General features: G+C 38.3%; 1 protein-coding gene across 2 annotated transcripts in view; it reads left to right on the top strand.

The window, feature by feature from the left end:
* Window positions 1-23,513, top strand: part of usp24 (ubiquitin specific peptidase 24) — a 137,720-nt gene that overhangs the window by 64,679 nt on the left and 49,528 nt on the right. The window contains exons 16-29 of one of the 2 annotated variants that reach the window (XM_061888473.1): window positions 3,264-3,350; window positions 4,832-4,939; window positions 11,188-11,337; window positions 11,435-11,566; window positions 15,688-15,799; window positions 15,871-15,947; window positions 16,028-16,168; window positions 19,460-19,513; window positions 19,591-19,706; window positions 20,573-20,639; window positions 20,856-20,966; window positions 21,068-21,166; window positions 21,449-21,622; window positions 21,687-21,772. In XM_061888473.1, coding sequence (XP_061744457.1) covers window positions 3,264-3,350; window positions 4,832-4,939; window positions 11,188-11,337; window positions 11,435-11,566; window positions 15,688-15,799; window positions 15,871-15,947; window positions 16,028-16,168; window positions 19,460-19,513; window positions 19,591-19,706; window positions 20,573-20,639; window positions 20,856-20,966; window positions 21,068-21,166; window positions 21,449-21,622; window positions 21,687-21,772 — 1,514 coding nt within the window. The remainder of the gene's footprint in view (window positions 1-3,263; window positions 3,351-4,831; window positions 4,940-11,187; window positions 11,338-11,434; window positions 11,567-15,687; window positions 15,800-15,870; window positions 15,948-16,027; window positions 16,169-19,459; window positions 19,514-19,590; window positions 19,707-20,572; window positions 20,640-20,855; window positions 20,967-21,067; window positions 21,167-21,448; window positions 21,623-21,686; window positions 21,773-23,513) is intronic. The other variant, XM_061888474.1, reaches the window with a different exon arrangement.

Raw genomic sequence — 23,513 nt, 5'->3', positions numbered from 1 at the left:
GCTCAAACTGTATCTCCAACTACTGTGTCTCGGCCCGGCTGCTGCTAATAAGCATGGCAGGTGATTGGATGATCATTCCCAGCTCGGTAATCCAATCACCTGCCAGCTGTGCTTCAAGCCCAGTCCTTACACACCCCGCTCTGCGGCAGGCCCGCAGACCACACCCCCTCCACAGTTTTTTATTCTAGTTTCTTCAAAATAGCCACTCTTTGCTCTGATTACTGCTTTGCACACTCTTGGCATTCTCTCCATGAGCTTCGAGCACACCGGCGAAGTGAAAACCATTTCAGGTGACTACCTCTTTTGCCAAGAGTGTGCAAAAAAGTACTCATAGCAACAGGTGGCTATTTTGAAGAAACTACATGAAGAGGAGCCTGATGAGGTGGTTCGGGCATCTGGTCAGGATGCCACCCGAATGCCTCCCTAGGGACGTGTTAAGGGCACGTCCGACCAGCAGAAGACCACGGGGAAGACCCAGGACACGTTTAGAAGAGTATGTCTCTCTTCTGGCCTGGGAACGCCTCGGGATTCACACGGGAGGAGCTGGACGGAGTGTGTTGGGAAAGGGAAGTCTGTGCTTCCCCGCTTAGGCTGCTGCCCCCGCCACCCAACCTCGGATAAGCGGAAGAAAATGGATGGATGGTCGGATGGATGTAATAAAATCATGTTTTCAGTTATTTCAACTTTTTTGTTAAGTACATAACTCCACATGTGTTCATTCATAGTTTTGATGCCTTCAGTGACAATCGACAATGTAAATAGTCATGAAAATAAAGACAATCCAATGAGTGAGAAGGTGTGTCCAAACTTTTGGCCTGTACTGTATATTTGGCGTGTGAATGTCGTCTGTCTGTATGTGTTGGTCCTGCAATAAGGTGGTGACTTGTCCAGGTTGTCCCCGAGAGGGACAAGCGGTAGGAAATGGATGGGTTTCCATGCATCAAAGTCGAGATTATGGACCATACAAAAATGTTAATGATATGATGCTGTCTGTTGATTACACACCAGCAACAGCTTTTATCTGCATTTTCTTTTACTTTATACTTTTTACGTAGTTTTACTTGATAAATTTTTAATCTAAAATATTTTATTGTTTACTGTGTGTGTTGTATTGTACAGTTTTAAGATGGTGGTTTGTCTCCTTTTGTTTTGTCTTGTCTTTTTAAGTGCCACCAAAATGTTGTAGGAACACACTGACAAGTGAAATCTTTAAATCTTTGTGGAACATATTATTAGTTTGCTTTTGTATTACAGTGAAACCTCCAAAGTTGGACAAAATTATTCCCTGATGTGGGTTGACCTAAGTTGTTTGAATTTAAAAACATTGGAAACACTGCAAAGGGAAGTAATGATAAGATCAAATAAATAAAGTTTTTAGGTCACATTTCAGCATTTTAACCATCATAAAGTTAAAAAAAAAATCAGGTAAAACTACACACTATTTGAAAAGAAGCGCAGCAATACTGTCATCTAGTGGCTGTTTGCCGGTAAAGTTGCAATCATAAAAACCTTGTGTTATTTAAGGCAGTGGTCCCCAATTACCGAGCTCAATTGGTACCGGGCCGCAGAAGAATTTTTAATTAATTTTGTATTTTTTTTTGGTAATTTTATTTTTTATTTTTTTTATTATTAGATCAACATAAAAAATTCAAGATACACTTATTTGTGCACCAACCCAAAAAAACTTCCCTTTTTCATGCCAAAAAAATAAAGAATCCAAAAGGTTGGGGACTGCATATTTAAGGGATTGAGGGATTGTATTGTTCCTATTGTACTAGTCAGCCAAGGCATCAAGAAAATCATTGGCTGCACTGCAAAAAGTCAGTTTTCAAAAACAAGAGAAAAAAAATTGGGGTATTTTACTTGAACTAAGCAAAATTTTCTGCCAATAGAACAAGAACATTTGGCTTGTCAAGACTTTCCAAAACAAGTAAAATTAGCTAACCTCAATAAACCCCCAAATACCTTAAAATAAGTGTATTCTTACTAATAACAAGTGCACTTTTCTTGATAGAAAAAACAAATACTAGACATTTTTCTCAATATGTCGAAAAAATATTCTTAAATTAAGTAAATGCTAGTGCCATTATCTTGACATAGTGATATGCGCTCGGTATTACATTTCTTGAAACCAGCAAATTTAATCTAAAAACTAGTTTATTTTTCTTAATGGAAAGGCAACCTATTGTTGTTCTCGGGGTTTCCTAGCCGCTCAGGCAAATCATATGGTCTAAAAAGGCATTTTCCCATCGTTAACATGACATCATCGCAGCAAGGGCGTGCTCTTTCAGTCAATTAGTGCGCAAGGAATATATATTTATGTATATATACAGATATATACACACACATATACAAAAAAGCGCGGTCCCCCGGCCAAATTGGTTTTTGATTGTAATTTTGAAGAATTTATCTGAACGTGCATGAACTATTTCTGTTCAAAATGTTTTGAAATCAATCAATCAATCAATGTTTACTTATATATAGCCCTAAATCACTAGTGTCTCAAATGTCAAATGTTTAAATATTAACTGTCAGTTTACTGTACTGTGCCAACTGTACTACTACAAGAGTACATTGTTTCTATTGTTTCATTGAAAATAAAACAGCAAAGTCCATTTGACTGTCACCTGTTTTAATTATGAGACACAATTGTGTCAAAGTCATGATTTTTATTTCATGCTTGAAATAATAAATTATTACTTTAAAAAAAAAGCTGTTTTATTGTTGTGAGTGTTGATGACACAGCTTTGCAACAGTTGATATTCCAGTTTCAAGCATGTTTTACTCATAAAATCTCAGCTACAAGCTGTAATATCTTACTGAGATCATTTAGGACCAAAACCCTTAAAACAAGTAAAACTCTAACATAAAATCTGCTTAGTGAGAAGAATTATCTTATCAGAAATAAATTAAGCAACTATCACCCTTATTTGAGATATCTAGTCTTATTTAGATTTCAGTTTTTGCAGTGTGGTTTTATGGCTATTTTCTCAATGCCCTTTCATCAAATTACACAAAATGCTCACTTAGCTGAAATCTGACAAGGTTTGCTAACGTCATACAATTCTCAACATCCTGATTTATTTGTCCGACAAGGTGTGCGTTCTGGAAAATGTTTGAATTCCAAGTGGTCCAACTTTAGATGTTCCATTGTACCACAGAGGGGTGGGTAGCTTCGAGTAACCGTTAACTGCGCTCTTCCTGCTTTGATGTGATGATTTTGGTATGTGAGTTCCGCCTCGAATAAATTGTGTGCTGTCCAGACTCAGGAGGACGCAAAAGGCAGCGACACTCAAAGTTCATTTCTCACTGGCTCTTGGGGAAAGAGGAAATCTATGTCTGTGGCCAAAGTAAGCGACGATGACTCTCTTTTCCCCTCACAATCCCATCGACTTTCTTCTGTTTCCGCTTCAATCGCAGAGGAGGGTGGGGGCTGCTTTCACTGGTCACGGGTTGATAATTCCACTCTTGATTGGAACATGGGCGGAGTCCACCGGGTGTATGTTAATCTTGGTTATTGTCGGTGTTGATTTCTGATTTGGATGAGATACTTACCTACCTGCTGGATGAGTGGGGAGCTTTTTTTTGGTGGGAGCGCTCGCACCTTTGCAAAGAGGAAGCCCATCAAAGCCATGATTGCACACAGCAAATTTAGTATTTAATTTTTTTTTTTTACATTTTTGCATATACAGTGGGCCAAAAAAGTATTTAGTCAGCCATTGGTTGTGCAAGTTCTCCCACTTAAAATGATGACAGAGGTCTGTAATTTTCATCATAGGTACACTTCAACTGTGAGAGACAGAATGTGAAAAAAAAATCCAGGAATTCACATTGTAGGAATTTTAAAGAATTTATTTGTAAATTATGGTGGAAAATAAGTATTTGGTCAACCATTCAAAGCTCTCACTGATGGAAGGAGGTTTTGGCTCAAAATCTCACGATACATGGCCCCATTCATTCTTTCCTTAACACGGATCAATCGTCCTGTCCCCTTAGCAGAAAAACAGCCCCAAAGCATGATGTTTCCACCCCCATGCTTCACAGTAGGTATGGTGTTCTTGGGATGCAACTCAGTATTCTTCTTCCTCCAAACACGACAAGTTGAGTTTATACCAAAAAGTTCTATTTTGGTTTCATCTGACCACATGACAATCTCCTAATCCTCTGCTGTATCATCCATGTATCCATTTTGGTATAAACTCAACTCGCCGTGTTTGGAGGAATAAGAATACTGAGTTGCATCCCAAGAACACCATACCTACTGTGAAGCGTGGGGGTGGAAACATCATGATCTGGGGCTGTTTTTCTGCTAAAGGGACAGGACGATTGATCCGTGTTAAAGTAAGAATAAATGTGGCCATGTATCGTGAGATTTTGAGCCAAAACCTCTTTCCATCAGTGAGAGCTTTGAATGGTTGACCAAATACTTATTGTCCACCATAATTTACAAATAGTTTAAAATTCCTGTATTTTTTTTTTCACATTCTGTCTCTCACATTTGAAGTGTACCTACGATGAAAATTACAGACATCTGTCATCATTTTAAGTGGGAGAACTTGCACAATCGGTGGCTGACTAAATACTTTTTTGCCCCACTGTATTCGACATGTTTGCATCCCTGGCTACTATTGTCTTCCTCACACCTGCCTCACTACACAAATGCAACCTCTGTGATGGCGACCCAAGCATAATCGTAACAATATGCCGTCGCTCGACGCCATCATGGTCTTGTGTTTTTGTAGTTAGCGCTCTTTTGCTTACTATTTGGCAGCTGTCCTTGTTTAATCATCCAATGTGTGTGTGTGTGTTTGTGTATGCATGTAAACAATAGGCTTCCCAGCAGAGCAGTCCCCAGGCGGTGTGGGTGGTGCCCGCTCTCCGTCAGCTGCACGAGATCACCCGCTCCTTCATCAAGCAGACCTACCAGAAGCAAGACAAGGTAACACACACACACACACACACAAAAGAATAGTACATTTTACTGTTGTACATTGTGCAAATAGCACAACTAATTAGGGGTGTGGGAAAAAATCGATTTGAATACGAAACGCGATTCTCACGTTATGCGATTCAGAATCGATTCTCATTTAAAAAAAATCAATTTATTTATTAATTTTTTTAATCAAACCAACAAAACAATACACACCAATAACATAACAATGCAATCCAATTCCAAAACTAAACCTGACCCAGCAACACTCAGAACTGTAATAAACAGAGCAATTAAGAGGAGACACAAACACGACACAGAGCAAACCAAAAATAGTGAAACAAAAATGAATATTATCAACAACAGTATCAATATTAGTTATAATTTCAGCATAGCAGTGATTAAAAATCCCTCACTGACATTATCATTAGACATTTATAAAAAAAAAAAAAAAATCCCAATAGTGTCACAGTGGCTTACACTTGCATCGCATCTCATAAGCTTGACAACACACTCTGTCCAATGTATTCACAAAGATAAAATAAGTTATATTTTTGGTTCGTTTAATAGTTAAAACAAATTTACATTATTGCAATCAGTTGATAAAACATTGTCCTTTACAATTATAAAAGCTTTTTTAAAAAAAATCTACTCTGCTAGCATGTCAGCAGACTGGGGTAGATCCTGCTGAAATCCTATGTATTGAATGAATAGAGAATCGTTTTGAATCGGAAAAATATCGTTTTTGAATCGAGAATCGCGTTGAATCGAAAAAATCGATTTATAATCGAATCGCGACCCCAAGAATCGATATTGAATTGAATCATGGGATACCGAAAGATTCGCAGACCTACAACTAAAAGTACACAACTTGCATCTATTCACAGAAGTGTATGCTAAAACAATAGTCGCGATAACATTTTATTGGAGGTCTTAGCAAGCACTAACATTTGTATGGCTCGTACAACACTTAAAACCTTTAGCATATCCGTATGTGAAATTAAATTATTAGAGGTGTCCGATAATGGCTTTTTTGCCAATATCCTGATCTTGTCCAACTCTTAGTTACCGATTACGATATCAACCGATACCGATATATACAGTCGTGGAATTAACACATTATTATGCCTAATTCTGTTCTGAATGCATTAAACAATGTAACAAGGTTTTCCAAAATAAATCAACTCAAGTTATATAGAAAAATAATGCTAACATGGCACTGCCATATTTATTATTGAAGTCAAAGTGCATTCTTTTTTTTAACATGCCTCAAAACAGCAGCTTGGAATTTGGGACATGCTCTCCCTGAGAGAGCATGAGGAGGTTGAGGTGGGCGGGGTTGGGGGGGGTGTATATTGTAGCGTCCCGGAAGAATTAGTGCGGAAAGGGGTTCTGGGTATTTTTTCTGTTGTGTTACGGTGCGGATGTTCTCCTGAAATGTGTTTGTTATTCTTGTTTGGTGTGGGTTCACAGTGTGGCACATATTTGTAACAGTGTTAAAGTTGTTTATACGGCCACCCTCAGTGTGACCTGTATGGCTGTTGACCAAGTATGCCTTGGATTTACTTGTGTGTATGAAAAGCCGTGGGTATTATGTCATTGGGCCGGCACGCAAAGGCCCAATGACATAATAAGGTTAATTGGCGCTCTGTACATCTCCCTGTGTCTATGTAACACTCCATACAGCGGCGGTTTAAAATGTCATGAATTTTACTTTTTGAAACCGATACCGATAATTTCCGATATTACATTTTAAAGCTTTTATTGGCCGATATTATCGGACATCTCTATAAATTATGGAATGGATTAACCAAAGAAATCAAACAAAGCACCAAAATGATTTAGTTTAAAAGACTGTTCGAACTACAAGAGTTCAAAAATTACACAGAACAATAATTATGAACATTTTGAACCTTTTTTTTTTTTTTTTTTGAGATAACAATTATTTATGTATTTATTTGTTTACTAACTATGGTATATTATTTATTTATTATTTATTCACTGTTCTGTTACAGAGAACAAGGACATTGGATACAATTGCTTTGCTATAAAAAGTGGAAGGATTAAATATGCTCAGCTTCTTCCTACTCCTTTTTAGATGTGCTGTAATGAAACAACTGGAAATATGTAATGCCTTACATTGTACAGTACGTATGTTCCAAATAAACTGGAACTGAACTCAGTATAGAGGGGATCTTTGACTAAATGTTTTTTTTCCAATCAGTCCTTACTAGGGTTGTACTGGTATTAATAAAGTCCCGCAGTACTAATGAATTGAAAACGGTACCATATTGTTTCTCAAAAAAAATACAGGTATTTTTTTTTCTTTCGCACATGACAGCGCGCCGTCGTCAAATTTGTGACCATGCCGGTTAAACGAGCAGATGCGCATATTAGGCAACGCACACGCACGGAGCACTTACAAGCACAAACAGTGTGGAGCTAGAAAAAGGGAGAATGGACACATTTTGGATTAAAAAATGAACAATGAAGTTGATGTTATGAACACTGGAGCGCCGCCTCTGCAAGAGTTGCTTACTCTGCAAAAACTGAAATTTAAGTAAGATTGGATATCTCAAATAGGATGATATTTGGTTATTTTCTGTATGATAAGATAATTCTTCTCACGAAGCAAATTTGATGTTAGAGTGTTTTACTTGTTTCAAGTGTTTTGGTCCTAAATTAATATCTTAGTAAGATATTATAGCTTGTTGCTGATATTTGATGACCTATATTGAGTAAAACATGCTTGAAACTAGAATATCAACTGTTGCAAAAGCTGTCATCAACACTCACAAGTATAAAATTACTTTTTTAAGTAATATTTTCTTATTTCAAGCATGAAAAACAAAATCATGATGCCGAGCGCATATCATTATGTCAAGATAATGGCACTAGCATTTACTTAATTTAAGAATATTTTTCAACATCTTTTTTTTCTAACAAGAAAAGTACATTTGTTATTCGTGAGAATATACTTATTTTAAGGTATTTTGGGTTCACAGAGGTTAGCTAATTTTACTTGTTTTGGAAAGTCTTGACAAGACGAATTTTCTCGTTCTATTGACAGATAATTTTGCTTAGTTCAAATAAAACACCCTTCATTTCTGTATTTTTTTTCTCTTGTTTTTGAACACCGAATTTTTGCAGTGTAGCTCTTGCTCTTTTTAGCTCACTAGCGGTTAATGTCCATTCGCAGATGTTAGTGTTTCTAATCCTCGCCGCCATGTCGACAAATAAAGTAAGTTTCTTACAAGTATCATCCCAGATACTTGACGAGGAATAGCTAAACATGCTTCCCTACAAACCATAGGATGATAAAATAGCTAACTAACTTCTAAAAGCAAGCGAGCGCTCCTGAATGTAAACAAATGCCATGGGTGGGTTTACACAGACATCAACTAATGAATCATGATACCTAGTACAAGAGCCGTATCTAATCAATACTACAATTACATCAATATTTTTTACCATCAAAAAATATTTTTTCTTTTTTTATCATTTATAAACTCATGAAATATGTCCCTGTATACAGGTTAACATTAATTTTGACCAATATACAGTACGACCCTGCAATTACTTGGTATTGGATTGACAGCAAATTTTGTAGCATCACCCAAAGCTTATGTAAAATAAATCAAACAGAAGAGTACGCGATTATTACATTTGAACAGAAGTGTAGTTAGAACATGTCAGAACAAAATGAGCAGAGATTAACAGTAAATAAACAAGTAGATTAATAATCCATCATATTTTGACAAAATAATAGATATAACACAATATGTTCTTCCATACGTCAGACAAATTACGAGCTTTATTTTTGTTTACTTACTACTAAAAGACAAGTTGTCTTGTATGTTCACTGTCTTATTTAATGACAAAACATTTCTTTAATTGCAGTAAGCAACATATGTTTAATGTATCGTAAGATTTTCTGTTAAAAATAAAGCCAATAATGAAATTTTGTTGTGGTATAGAAATAAATTTTAGTACCGGTAGCAAAAATCACATCGGACTGTCTGCCCTGCAGGATTTTTAAGGACCAGTCAAAGACAATTTAGAGTGAAAAGAGAATTTTATTTTCACTCGCACACAAAACATTCTACCTTGGATTGTTTCCCTGGCTTCGTGACTCTCTCAAAGGACAGTGCAGTGAAGACACAACAATCTCCCTTCTTGTCGCTCATGGACACACACCTGTTGTTGTTGACTTTGGCCTAGCGGCTGCACAAGATTAAGCCCACAGAACAAATACACACTGCAGGGTTACACACAAACATGCATCCAAAAAATATACGCCAAACATACACACCCCACCCCCTCAACCCAACGCCCTTGACGCACATCCCATTGAGGTGATGAAAGGATGGTCAGCACCTGAGAGCTGCGGCCTACCACCATGACCCCGTTCTCCCTTCCCTTCTGTTGCTAGATATCTCGAGATGTACATTGTAATATGTATATGTGTTTTGCTATAGAGTTTTTTTCCCCCCACTAATCCTTCCCCGGCGTTTTACCTTTTTCCCATCTTTTACGGGGTGCCTTGTGGCTACCCATCAGCGTTCCTGTTCTGTAACCCTGTACACTGTTTGTTTGTCTAATCTTGAACGGGTTTGTGCTGAAAACAAAGTTTCGTTGTACTTGTGCAATGACAATAAAGACCTATCTATCTATTTAAAATATTGGTATCGGGACAACCCTAGTCCTTGCAAAGAACAGAGCACTCCTTGTATATTAGAGGATCTCTGACCAGCATGTTTTTTTTTTTTTCCTCAGTAGATCGTTTAAAGTAGCAGGGCACTCCAATCATATAGATCAGGGGTCACTAACGCGGTGCCCGTGGGCACCAGGTAGCCCGTAAGGACCAGATGAGTAGCCCGCTGGCCTGTTCTAAAAATAGCTCAAATAGCAGCACTTACCAGTGAGCTGCCTGTATTTTTTACATTTTATTTATTTACTAACAAGCTGTTCTCGCTTTGCTTGACTTTTTTAATTCTAAGAGAGACAAAACTCATAGAAATTGAAAATCCAAGAAAATATTTTAAAGACTTGGTCTTCACTTGTTTAAATAAATTCATTCATTTTTTTTACTTTGCTTCCTATAACTTTCAGAAAGACAATTTTAGAGAAAAAATACAACCTTAAAAATTATTTTAGGATTTTTAAACACATATACCCTTTTACCTTTTAAATTCCTTCCTCTTCTTTCCTGACAATTTAAATCAATGTTCAAGTATTTTTTTTTTATTATTGTAAAGAATAATAAATACATTTTAATTGAATTCTTCATTTTAGCTTCTGTTTTTTCGACAAAGAATATTTGTGAAATATTTCTTCAAACTTATTATGATTAAAATAAAAAAAAATATTCTGGCAGATCTAGAAAATCTGTAGAATCAAATTTAAATCTTATTTCAAAGTCTTTTGAATTTCTTTTAAAATTGTTGTTCTGGAAAATCTAGAAGAAAAAATGATTTGTGTTTGTTAGAAACATAGCTTGGTCCAATTTGTTATATATTCTAACAAAGTGCAGATTGGATTTTAACCTATTTAAAACATGTCATCAAAATTCTAAAATTAATCTTAATCAGGAAAAATTACTAATGATGTTCCATAAATTCTTTTTTTTAATTATATTTCAAAAAGATTCGAATTAGCTAGTTTTTCTATTCATTTTCTTCGGTAGAATTTTGAATTTTAAAGAGTCGAAATTGAAGATAAACTATGTTTCAACATTTTATTTTCATTTTTTGTGTGTTTTCTCCTCTTTTAAACCGTTCAATTAAGTGTTTTTTTCATCATTTATTCTCTACAAAAAACCCTCCGTAAAAGGAAAAAAAAATGTACGACGGAATGACAGACAGAAATACCCGTTTTTTTATATATATAGATTTATTTATTTAAGGTACATTGAGCAAATTGGCTATTTCTGGCAATTCATTTAAGTGTGTATCAAACTGGTAGCCCTTCGCATTAATCAGTACCCGAGAAATAGCTCTTGGTTTCGAAATGGTTGGTGACTCCTGATATAGATGATGTCCTTTTTAATTGTGTTGTGTTGAGTGGTCTCTAATCATATGGACAAAACACGCACCCCTGGACTACTACACACTTACCCCCGCGCTCCACTCCTTCGCCGCTTCTAGTCCCTCGCTGTATAATGGTTTACAGAGCAGCACCCAGATGGCCGCAGCTTTGGACTGAATAATGATTACACACACTTTGTGTTGTAACCCCACTCTTATGTTTTACAACAGAGCATCATCCAGGACCTGAAGAAGAACTTTGAGATTGTCAAGCTCATCACGGGATCCCTTGTGTGCTGCCATCGACTGGCAGTGACTGCAGCGGGAAGCTGTTGTCTGTCGGGCTCCACCATGGTGGACGGGCGATACACCTACCAGGAGGTTCGGCCACGCTTTTGCCATTGTTCAGTTTGAACTATTGTCCTGCTTTATCTCCTGTTAATGCAACCGTCTCATATGCTTCTGAATCTATGACCAGTATCTGGACAGCCACCTGCGCTTCCTGGCTTTCTTCCTCCAGGAGGCAAACCTCTACCTGGTCTGGAACAGGGCCAAGGAGCTATGGGAGTGCCTGGTCTCTGGCCCGGATGTTTGTGAACTGGACCGTGAGGTAAGCAGAGAGCTATGCGTATGAATGCAAACCTGTTGCGTTGTTTGTGAGTGTGTCTCTCATGGTGTGAACTTTTCAAGGAACATCTTCACATTCTCGTTGTCTATAATACAACACCAAAAATTAATGAAGTTGGCACGTTGTCTAATTCATAAATAAAAACAGAATACAATGATTTGCAAATCCTTTTCAACTTATACTCAATTGAATATACTGCAAAGACAAGATATTTAATGTTCGAATGAGAAACATGTTTTTTTTTTTTTTTGCAAATAATCATTAACTTAGAATTTAATGGCAGCAACACATCAGTCCATCTTTGATGAGCTCGGGCCCAGCGAAGCCGGCGGCGATTCTGGGTGTTGTTGATCAATTTTTTTTTGCTCGGCATAGTAGGGTTTTAACTCGTACACTGCAAAAATTCGGTGTTCAAAAACAAGAAGAAAAAAATACAGAAATGAGGGGTATTTTATTTGAACTAAGCAAAATTATGTGCCAATAGAACAAAAAAATTCGGCTTGTCAAGACGTTCCAAAACAAGTAAAATTAGCTAACCTCAGTGAACCCAAAATACCTTAAAATAATTATATTTTCTCACTAATAACAAGTGTACTTTTCTTGTTAGAAAAAAAGAGACCTTTTTGCTCAGTATGTTGAAAAATATTCTTAAATTAAGTAAATGCTAGTGCCATTATCTTGAAATAATGATATGCGCTCGGCATCATGATTTTTTTTTTTTCATGCTTGAAATAAGAAATTGTTACTTAAAAAAGTAATTTCATACTTGTGAGTGTTGATGTCACAGCTTTCCAAGAGTTGATATTCTAGTTTCAAGCATGTTTTACTCAATATAGGTCATCAAATATCAGCAACAAGCTGTAATACCTTACTAAGATAATTTAGGACCAAAACACTTAAAACAAGTAAAACACTCAAACATCAAATCTGTTTAGTGAGAATAATTATCTTATACAAAAAATAAGCAAATATCACCCTTATTTGATATACAATCTTACTTAAATTTCAGTTTTTTCAGTGTACTTACAGATGTAGCGATGAACTGTAGTTACTGACAGTGGTTTTCTGAAATGTTCCTGAGCCCATGTGGTGATATCCTTTACACACTGATGTCGCTTTTGATGCAGTACCGCCTTAAGGATCCAAGGTCACGGGCATTCAATGTTACGTGCTTTGATTTCTCCAGATTCTTTTGAAACTTTTGATGATATTACAGACCTTAGATTGTGTAATTCCTAAATTCCTTGAAGAAAAGCTCGTTGAGAAATGTTGTTCTTAAACTGTTTGACAATTTGCTCACACATTTGTTCACAAACTGGTGGCCTTCGACCCATTCTTGTTTGTGAATGACTGAGCATTTCATGAAAGCTGCTTTTACACCCAATCATGGCACCCACCTGTGCCCAATTAGCCTGTTCACCTGTGGGATGTTCCAAATAAGTGTTTGATGAACACTCCTCAACTTTCTCAGTCTTTTTTGCCACTTGTGCCGGCTTTTTTGAAACATGTTGAAGGCATCAAATTCCAAATGAGCTAATACTTGCAAAAAACAAACAAACTTAGACTTACACTTAGACTTCCTTTTTATTGTCATTCAGATTTGAACTTTACAGTACAAATAAGAACGAAATTTCGTTGCATTAGCTCTTGGTGGTGCAGGTTAAAAAAAGCAATAAGGTGCAGATATAAATAAATAGATTACTGTACAGATAAATATATTGCACTTTTGCATAGGCATCAAGGTTTTTGGATGTCTGTTATATTGTCTTTTTATTCCAGCGAGTTAATCCATTTTGGGGGGAGTTGAAGGATAATTTAGTTATGGCAAACAAATTTTTCCGGTTCGAACGTTAAGTATGTTGTCTTTGCAGTCTATTCAATTGAATATAAGTTGAAAAGGATTTGCAAATCATTGTATTCTGTTTTTATTTACCATTTACACAACGTGCCAACTTCACTGGTTTTGGGGTTTGTAGTTTTGATTACAGATGTGCTCATTGATCGGCCACCAATAAGTATTGGCCGATTTTCGTGAAAAAGTATGTGATCGCTCTTACCGCAGATCCCCTCTGGCTGACATTGTATTTATTTTTAGTCCCACAGTTGACAAGCGGCTTGAAGCTAATTATGTTTCTCCATACACAGTGTGGAACCGCTCCCCTAAGATAATATTAATCATATCTATAGGGGCAAATTATCTGCATTTCTTAGTATCTTCAGTGTCAATATTATCCAGTATTGGTAGTACTGGAGGACGGGTCTAAACATTATACACGGGAGGAAGCTAATTGCTAAGCTAACTGCAAAGCAAGCTTAATTAAAACCTATAAAGTTTGAGTGGCCACATGCGTGGAAAGCAGCTTTTAGCTCTTATTTCCAAAATTGTGTACACTACTGAATTGGGGTCTTATGGCCGCTTATGTGGACACTTATACTGCCGTCTGGTGGTGTCAGAAGAGTACAACATACAATGGAATTTGGAAAAAAAAATGTGTAAAAATAAGAATTAGCATGTCACTAAACATGAAGTACACGTTTGTGTACTTATGGACTAAATACACCATATCAAAAGATGATTCTTAGTTTTTATTCTAATTACGGTCCAATAAGCCCAAATAGCAAAGAGGAATTTAAAAAAAAGCATGTAAACAAACAGCTTGGGTCTGAAGAGGTTAAAACATCACCAATAATTAAGTGTTGTAGTGAAGTTTAAGAAGTTGAAATTGCACCGTGTTACAGCAGAAAGTACGCAGCTATTAACTTAATTCGGAAATTAAAATAAAATGATTAAAATGAGTAGTAGGTAGTTTTTGCTTTTGTTAGTTATTGTATACTATTGAGTTGACTTTGTTTTGTTGAAACAATAGTATGTAATATGTAAAAAAATGTTATTTAGATTTTGTTAAACTGACAATCATCAGTCACCTTTGAAAAATTGGCTGTTCATATATGTCAGGGGTCGGGAACCTTTTTGGCTGAGAGAGCCATGAAAGCCAAATATTTCAAAATGTATTTCCGTGAGAGCCATATAATTAATTTTTAAGTAAGACCAACATTTTTAGAGTATAATAAGTCTCTTATTCTTTTTAATAACATTGTTATTCTTAAAGCTAGCCAATAATAAATAGAATACTTCTTACCATTAATGCGACTTCTTGAACAGGTGTGATAGAAAATGGATGGTTGGATTGAAATGCATGAGAATGTTTTATAATTTGAACGTTATTTTTGACACAATGATTACCAGCGGAATTATTCATTACTTATCGTGTTAAGCAATCTCAGCTAAGATTTATCTGAGAGCCAGATGCAGTCATCAAAAGAGCCACATCTGGCTCTACAGCCATATGTTCCCTACCCCTGGTATATGTCATCAGTTTTGGTATCGGTCGATCTCACTCATGGATGATTGGTATCGGAATCACTAGCATAAATCCCTGATCGGACCGTCCCTAGAATAGGCATTAAGCAAAATCTGTACATTCAGTTTTAATTAATTTACCAATGTATTTTTCATATAATGAACGGTCTGAAGAAACTGTAGTCTAATGTTGAGGAAATCCAGTGTGCTACATTGTGGTCATCTACGACCACACATTGCCTTCTTGCATTTTGTGTATGTGAACGACTCTTGCCGTCGCCACGTGGGTTTCGTGGACCGCTCAGGAAGGACATCGCTTTAGCACAGGTTTGACTCTTTATTTTTCAATAGAGCTGCAGTGTCGGTTGGGTCGCTCTTTCAGCTCCTCCTCCGCTGCTCGTTCCGGTCAGCTTTTCAGCTGCTGTGTCGTCTTCGTCTGTGCTGTTCTCTGTCGCTCTTTTCTCGCTCTCTTGCAGTGCTGCGGACACTCCAACACCTTCTCTTGATTTTTCCTCCTTCTCGCCTTTTATACTCTGCGAGGAGATAGGTAGATTCATCACCGGTGTGTGAGCCACGCACCTGATTTCGATTGCGGCGGCGTCGCTCCCGGCTCGCCTCTCCGTTCCGCCCCGTTCTCCGCCTCCTTGCCGCCATCTTGAGCAGGGCTATAGCTTGCCCTGCCCCGCCGTCGGCTCTGCCTCTCCACAGTGTCATTTTTATTTTATTTATTTTTTTATTACAGATGTGTTTCGAGTGGTTCACCAAAGGCCAGCATGACCTGGAGAGCGACGTCCAGCAGCAGCTCTTCAAGGAGAAGATCCTGAAACTGGAGCCCTATGAAATCACTATGAACGGTTAGACGCTAACTACTTGATAACTGAGTATTGGATTCACCTGCTAACGTTGCTAATGCTCGTCCCTCAAGGTTTCAACCTGTTCAAGACCTTCTTTGAGAATGTCAATCTGTGCGATCATAGATTGAAACGCCAAGGAACTCAGCTGGTCTGTCTTTAAACAACCTTAGTTCCTCCACGGGACATTTCCGAAATCCATCCTTGATGTGGTAAATGGTATCATTACAGTGTGTGGAGCGCCTTGACCTGGCGGGGATGGATTTTATCTGGCGCATCGCCATGGAAACCCCTGATGAAGAGATAGCCAATGAAGCAATCCTGCTCATCATCACGTATAGCTACACAAACCTCAATCCCAAGATGAAGAAGGTCAGTACATGTGCATGTTTGTATTTGTCTGCTAGCGGAATTTCCCACCTGTATTCGACCATTCCCAGAAAACATTCAAATACTCATGATAATAATAAAGGGTGCACAATTAGTATAGAACAGATACGCCTCAAGCCCTCCTCGTTTTTTCTCAAAGGGCACTCACATGCCTGACATTGATAAATCCGATAAAAATAACTCCAATAAAGAATGTTGGAAAAAAAAAACTTACAATGATGCAAGATTACGTGACTGTGCTCTTAACCAAAGTCTCCTTTTTTGTGCTGTGCTGTAAACAGCCTGGCTAAAATTTCCACAGAATTCACTGTAAACCAGATGTCTCAAACTCAATTTACTTAGGGCCGTCTGGGCCGCACAAATGATTCACGTTTTAACCACGTGACTAAAATTGTTAACTACTTCCACCACCAGCTATTGTAGGCCTCAAGTCATTATAAATGTAAAATGTTATGGGTTTTTTTTTGTTTTTTTTTAAAGGAATTTGAATTTTGTGTTGCCTAATGTTTTTGGTGTGCTGTAATTGTTGTTTTGCACCTTTTATTGTAGGTAGTGTTCTCTGAGGTCAGATTAAAGATTGCAATATATATATTTAACTATTAGTCGCCCAGAGTTTGCGGGCAGCAATTACACTAAAATATAACATTAAGAACAGGGCCACAAAATATGGGCCTGCTTTTAGGCAGCTCGTTAGAAACCCCTGCTGTGAACAAACATGGTGTCAATCATGTGGGACTTCTTAAATGTTTCAGAGGAAGGCATTTTTGTGTGCCATTTTTGGCCCAATATTCTGCAAATAATTTTGTTAGTAGAGAAATAAACAACACTTATTAATACATCAAACCTTATTGGCCACCTAAAATGGCAGCATCGCTAATTTGGTGTTTTGGTAGCCAGGAGCAAAGAAAGGTGTGCACAAAAAATAATAGATTTAAATAGAGATATCCGATAATATCGGCAGTCACATGTTTTAAAATGTAATATTGGAAATTATCGGTATCTGTTTCAAAAAGTTAAATTTACGACTTTTTAAAACGCCGCTGTACGGAGTGGTACACGGACGTAGGGAGAAGTACAGAGCAGTTGCATCTCCCAGTCATACTTGCCAACCCTCCCGATTTTCCCGGGAGACTCCCGAATTTCAGTGCTCCTCCCGAAAATCAATCTCCCGAGGCAACCATTCTCCCGAATTTCTCCCGATTTCCACCCAGACAACAATTTTGTGGGTGTGCCTTATAGGCACTGCCTTTGCGTGCCGGCCCAATCACATTATATCTACAGCTTTTCACACACACAAGTGAATGCAAGGCATACTTGGTCAACAGCCATACAGGTCACACTGAGGGTGGCCATATAAACAACTTTAACACTGTTACAAATATGCGCCACATTGTGAACCCACACCAAAGAAGAATGACAAACACATTTTGGGAGAACATCCGCACCGTAACACAACATAAACACAACAGAACAAGTACCCAGAACCCCTTGCAGCACGAACTCTTCCGGGACGCTACAATATACTCCCCCCTCTACCCCCTCCAACTCAACCCCGCCCACCTCAACCTCCTCATGCTCTCACAGGGAGAGCATGTCCCAAATTCCAAGCTGCTGCTTTGAGGCATGTTAAAACAAATAATGCACTTTGTGACTTCAATAATAAATATGGCAGTGCCATGTTGGCATTTTTTTCCATAACTTGAGTTGGTTTATTTTGGAAAACCTTGTTACTTGTTACAGAATTAAGCATAATAATGTGTTAAATCCACGACTGTATATATCGGTATCGGTTAATATCGGAATCGGTAACTAAGAGTTGGACAATATCGGAATATCGGATATCGGCAAAAAAGCTCTCTAGATTTAAATAATATATTAGTACAGGTCTTGAGAAGCATGATGTTATTATCAGCAACAGATTCTTAAATAGAAATATGTTGTGCATCCCTTGTAGTAATAATACATTAAAACATTTACAAATATGTACTAAATTAATAAAACATTTTAAAAAATCAGCCTAGCGCCTCGATAGCAATAAACTTTGACAACTGAAAATAAAGTATGTGTCACCTTCTTTTCATATTAATGTGTTTTTTGCTTTAGCCAAGGTTGTACATTTTTCTTAAACATCAACCTATAGGTGTGTTTTATTTTATAGGTAGCCTTCCAAGAATGTTCCGATTTAAATTTAGATGATAATTTACAGTGAAAAAAGAGAATAAAAACAATTAATGAGTTATGATATATTTTAGGTTTTATTCTTTTTAAATGGTTATGTGCATACAAGCTGTTCTAGGTTTAATTCAAATGCAGGCTGCTCATTCGATGAATTTAATATAAAAAACATATCATTTAACACAGTCCTGGGAAAATTCAGGCCCAGGGGCTTTACAATCTGGCCCGCCAGACATTCCCAAATAATTGTTTCAGATCTTTAAGATGGAAAGTGTAGCTGCATTATGATGTGCAGTGATGTTTTCAAAAGGCCGTAAGTCTTGAACTATACAAAGTATTTCAATGGTTGGAGTCTGCTGTTTTGCATGATATACTAGTTAATATGGTAATCTAATGAGTTACTATGGTAATGTAATTAGTTACTATGGTAATAAAAGTCACAGCAGCTCAGACGAGGTACCAAGCAGTGTGGGTGTGGAGCGTTTCCACAGAGTGTTTCCAGAGAAGCCAGCCTGAAATGCGGGTTTTTTTGGGTTTGTTTTGTCACGTTTATATTTAGCTATGTTTGTTGCATTTTTGTTGCTTTTCGCTTCATTGTAAAATATGTCATCGAGAGGGGGTGTGGCGTTCATACGTTGTCAATATTCAGTGTTTTATCGTTCATAGTTAATATTGTAAATCCCACATTCTTTATTTTCATGTACATGCTGGGTGTCTTATTCAGTACAACAGCTTAAAAATCCATTCCGTTTTTTAAGGCGGTTCTTCATAAAGTTTTTAGCATTCAATCAGACATTATTGTGAGGTTTTGTATTAGTGTTCTTAAAAATCAGATATACCGGCCCCGGGGCACATTTGTTTCTCTAAATTTGGACCCCAAGTCAAAATAATTGCCTAGGCCTGATTAACATGTACAGATACCTATCAATTACTGAGCTATATAGAGTTGTATAACACTTTGATATTTTGAATAAGTCATATAGCTATTTAGATAGTTGCTTTCGCTTGTTTGTAGACAAACAATCGCTCTGTTCTTTTAATGAGTTTTAGCGAGTGCTTAGTCTGTGTTTCTTTGACCTCAACATGTGTTCCTCGCAGGATTCGGTGTCTTTGCACAAAAAGTTCATTGCTGATTGCTACAAGAGACTAGAGGTGAGAATTGTGCAACGCATTACTTTTAATGTCTGATTGTTGCAAAAAATAAATAAATAGCACTCATTTCCTATCAGGCAGCCAGCTCGGCCCTGGGTGGGCCTACTCTGACGCACGCCGTTACCAGAGCCACCAAGATGCTGACGGCCACCGCCATGCCGACGGTGGCCACATCTGTACAATCGCCATCCAGGTACAGTTTAGATTAGGGCTGTGGGAAAAAATCGATTCAAATTTGAATCGTGATTCTCACGTTGTGCGATTCGGAATAGATTCTCTTTTTTTTTTTTTAAATACATTTTTTTTTTTTTTTAATCAATCCAACAAAACAAAACACAGCAATACTATAACAATGCAATCCAATTCCACAACTAAACCTGACCCAGCAAGACTCAGAACTGCAATACACAGAGCAATTGAGGAGACACAAACACGACACAGAACAAACCAAAAGTAGTGAAAAAAAAATTAATATTATCAACAACAGTATCAATATTAGTTATAATTTCAGCATAGCAGTGATTAAAAATCCCTCATTGACATTATCATTAGACATTTATGAATAAATAAAAAAAGAACAATAGTGCCACAGTTGTTTACACTTGCATCGCATCTCATAAGCTTGACAACACACTCTGTCCAATGTTTTCACAAAGATAAAATAAGGCATATTTTTGGTTCGTTTAATAGTTAAAACAAATTTACATTATTGTAATCAGTTGATAAAACATTGTCCTTTACAATTATAAAAGCTTTTTAAAAAAAATCTACTACTCTACTAGCATGTCAGCAGACTGGGGTAGATCCTGCTGAAATCCTATGTATCGAATGAATAGAGAATCGTTTTGAATCGGAAAAATATCGTTTTTGTATCGAGAATCGCTTTGAATAAAAAAAATCGATTTATAATCGAATCGCGACCCCAAGAATCGATATTGAATCGAATCGTGGGACATCCAAAGATTCGCAGCCCTAGTTTAGATGTAAAAAAACCTAAACTCTGGAATAAGCACTACTAAAACCTAATCCTACTGAATCTCCTGCTGTGTTCTTCTACAGATCCACGAAGCTGGTTATAATAGAGCGACTGCTGCTGCTTGCCGAGCGCTACGTCATTACTATAGAGGTAGGCCCCGCCTCTTTGTCCTCTGTCATTTTGTGTGTGTATGTGTGCATGTGGACCCCGACTTAAACAAGTCTAAAAACTTATTGGGGTGTTACCATATAGTGGTCAATTGTATGGAATATGTACTGAACTGTGCAATCTACAAATAAAAGTTTCAATCAATCAATCATGCATGCACGGGTGTGTGTGAGAGCAATGATTACTGTCTTTCCGCAGGATCTATACTCAGTTCCTCGCACAATTCTACCTCACGGGGCTTCGTTCAACGGACACCCCGTCACTCTTCACATAACCTACGAGTCAACCAAAGACACGTTCACCTTAGAGGTACTCGGCAGTGCTGTCGGAGCCCTCTAATCCACATTGATTGATTAGCATCTCCAGAGGAAATAGCGCTCTCTGTTTCTCCTCGTCTTTTGTGTCTGCAGACCCACAGTAATGAGACGATAGGAAGTATCCGGTGGAAGATATCCGAGCACTTGAGCTGTCCGGTGGATAATGTCCAGATCTTTGCCAATGATAGCGTGGTACGTGTCATTGACTGTAGCTGATAGGAGCTCTGTGTTCGTCTTTTATTTTTTTAAAGATACTATTTTATCTGTCACTCCCTCATTCAAGTATTGTACTCCTCTCCCAGTCATGTGTTTCCCCTGAAGCCAATGTAAATTATTCTAAGTGCCGCCATCTCCATTTGGCCTAAAGCGCCGTCTGAGTGGCAGGGGAAACACAACCGTGAAACAACATCCCTGCTTTTATTTTTCATTTTCTCTCATTCGATCCCGCTTTGGTGTCCCTTCACCTCGTGTTAGTTGACCATGAATCGGGACCAGAAACTGCTGTCCCAGCTGGGCTTTAGCGACGAGCAGAGCCTGACGGTGAAGAGCTCGGGCACGGGCACGCCCTCGGGCAGCTCCGAGTCGTCGGCCTCCGCCTCCAGCAGCTCCAGCTCGGCCGTCTTCAACTCTGCCTACGCCCTGGAGCAGGTAGGACCAAAAGAGGACTTGCTTGGGCACCCGAGCTGGTTCTAATACCATCGTCTCCCACCAGGAGAAATCTCTTCCCGGTGTGGTCATGGCGTTGGTGTGCAATGTGTTTGAGATGCTATACCAGCTGGCCAACTTGGATGAATCCAGGTGAGAAAGAACTTCCACGTTCTAGAACAGACCTGGTCAGATTAAAGTCCTATTGAAATGAGATTTTCTTATTTAAACGGGGATAGCAGGTCCATTCTATGTGTCATACTTGATAATTTCGCGATATTGCCATATTTTTGCTCAAAGGATTTAGTAGAGAACATTGACGATAAAGTTCGCAACTTTTGGTCGCTAATAAAAAGCCTTGCCTTTACTGGAAGTAGCAGACGATGTGCGCGTGACGTCACGGGTTGTAGGGCTCCTCACATCCTCACATTGTTTATAATCATAGCCTCCAGCATTAACAGCTATTTGGACCAAGAAAGCGACAATTTCCCATTTAATTTTAGCGAGGATGAAAGATTTGTGGATGAGGAAAGTTAGGTTGAAGAAAAGAAACAAAAAAGATAAGGCGACGGCTCCAGGCGGCGGCAGTGGGACTGTTTTAGATGTAATCAAACACATTTACTAGGATAATTCTGGACGATCCCTTCTCTGATTATTGTTTTAATAGTGTTTTAGTGAGATTATAAAGTCATACCTGAAAGTCGGATGGCTGCGGTGAACGCCAGTGTCTCTCAGAAAAACCGAGGAGCCAAGATCACAGCTGCCTTTTTGAGATGCAGGAGGAGGTCGTATAATCCACTGAAGTCTCCGGTAAGAGCCGACTTAATATCACAATTTTCCCATCCAAAAACTTGCTGGTTGACGAAGAGAAACATGTTCGCTTGATCGCTCTGTGTTAAAGCTTCACAACAAACAAAGAAACACCGGCTGTGTTTCGGTGCTAAAGGCAGCTGCAATCCACCGCTTTCCACCAACAGAATTATTCCTTATAGTCTCCATTATTAATTGAACAAATTGCAAAGGATTCAGCAACACAGATGTCCAAATTAATGTGTAATTATGCGATGAAAAGAGACGACTTTTAGCCGTGAGTGGTGCTGGGCTAATATGTCCACTACAACCCGAGACGTCACAAACACGCGTCATCATTCCGTGACGTTTTCAACAAGAAACTCCGCGGGACATTTAAAATTGTAATTTAGTAAACTAAACCGGCCGTATTGGCATGTGTTGCAATGTTAATATTTCATCATTGATATATAAACTATCAGACTGCGGGGTCGGTAGGAGTGGGTTTCAGTAGGCCTTTAAGGCCCGGGGGCCACATGCGGCCCGTTACGCTTTTCAATCTGGCCCTCCAGACATCCCCAAATAGTTTTAGATCTTTAAGATGGAAAGTGTAGCTGCCATTATGATGTGCAGTCATGTTTTCTAATGACCTTAAGTCTTGGACTATACAAAGTATCTCAATGGTTGGAATCTGCGTTTGTGGATGATATACCAGTTACTATGGTAATGTACCTAGTTACTATGGTAATCGAATTAGTTACTACCACCCGAACCCTTCCCTAGGGAGGTGTTTAGGGCACGTCCGACTGGCAGGAGGCCACGGGGAAGACCCAGGACACGTTGGGAGGACTATCTCTCCCGGCTGGCCTGGGAACGCCTCGGGAAGAGCTGGACGAGGTGGCTGGGGAGAGGGAATTCTGTGCTTTATTGCTAAGGCTGCTGTCCCAGCGACCCCACCCCGTAAGGGGAAGAAAATGGATGAATGGATGGATGGTAATCTAATTAGTTACTGTAGCAACGCTTGTGCTTGGGTTTTTCTAATCACAGGAAATGGCAGCACATTTCAGGCAGCGTTTTGCTACACTCAAATATAGTTTCGGACTTT

This window comes from Nerophis ophidion, linkage group LG26 (assembly GCF_033978795.1).
Source record: "Nerophis ophidion isolate RoL-2023_Sa linkage group LG26, RoL_Noph_v1.0, whole genome shotgun sequence".
In the NCBI taxonomy this organism is placed as follows: Eukaryota; Metazoa; Chordata; class Actinopteri; order Syngnathiformes; family Syngnathidae; genus Nerophis; species Nerophis ophidion.
Note: the sequence above shows the minus strand (reverse complement) of the source record. Positions and strands in the feature narration are given on the sequence as shown.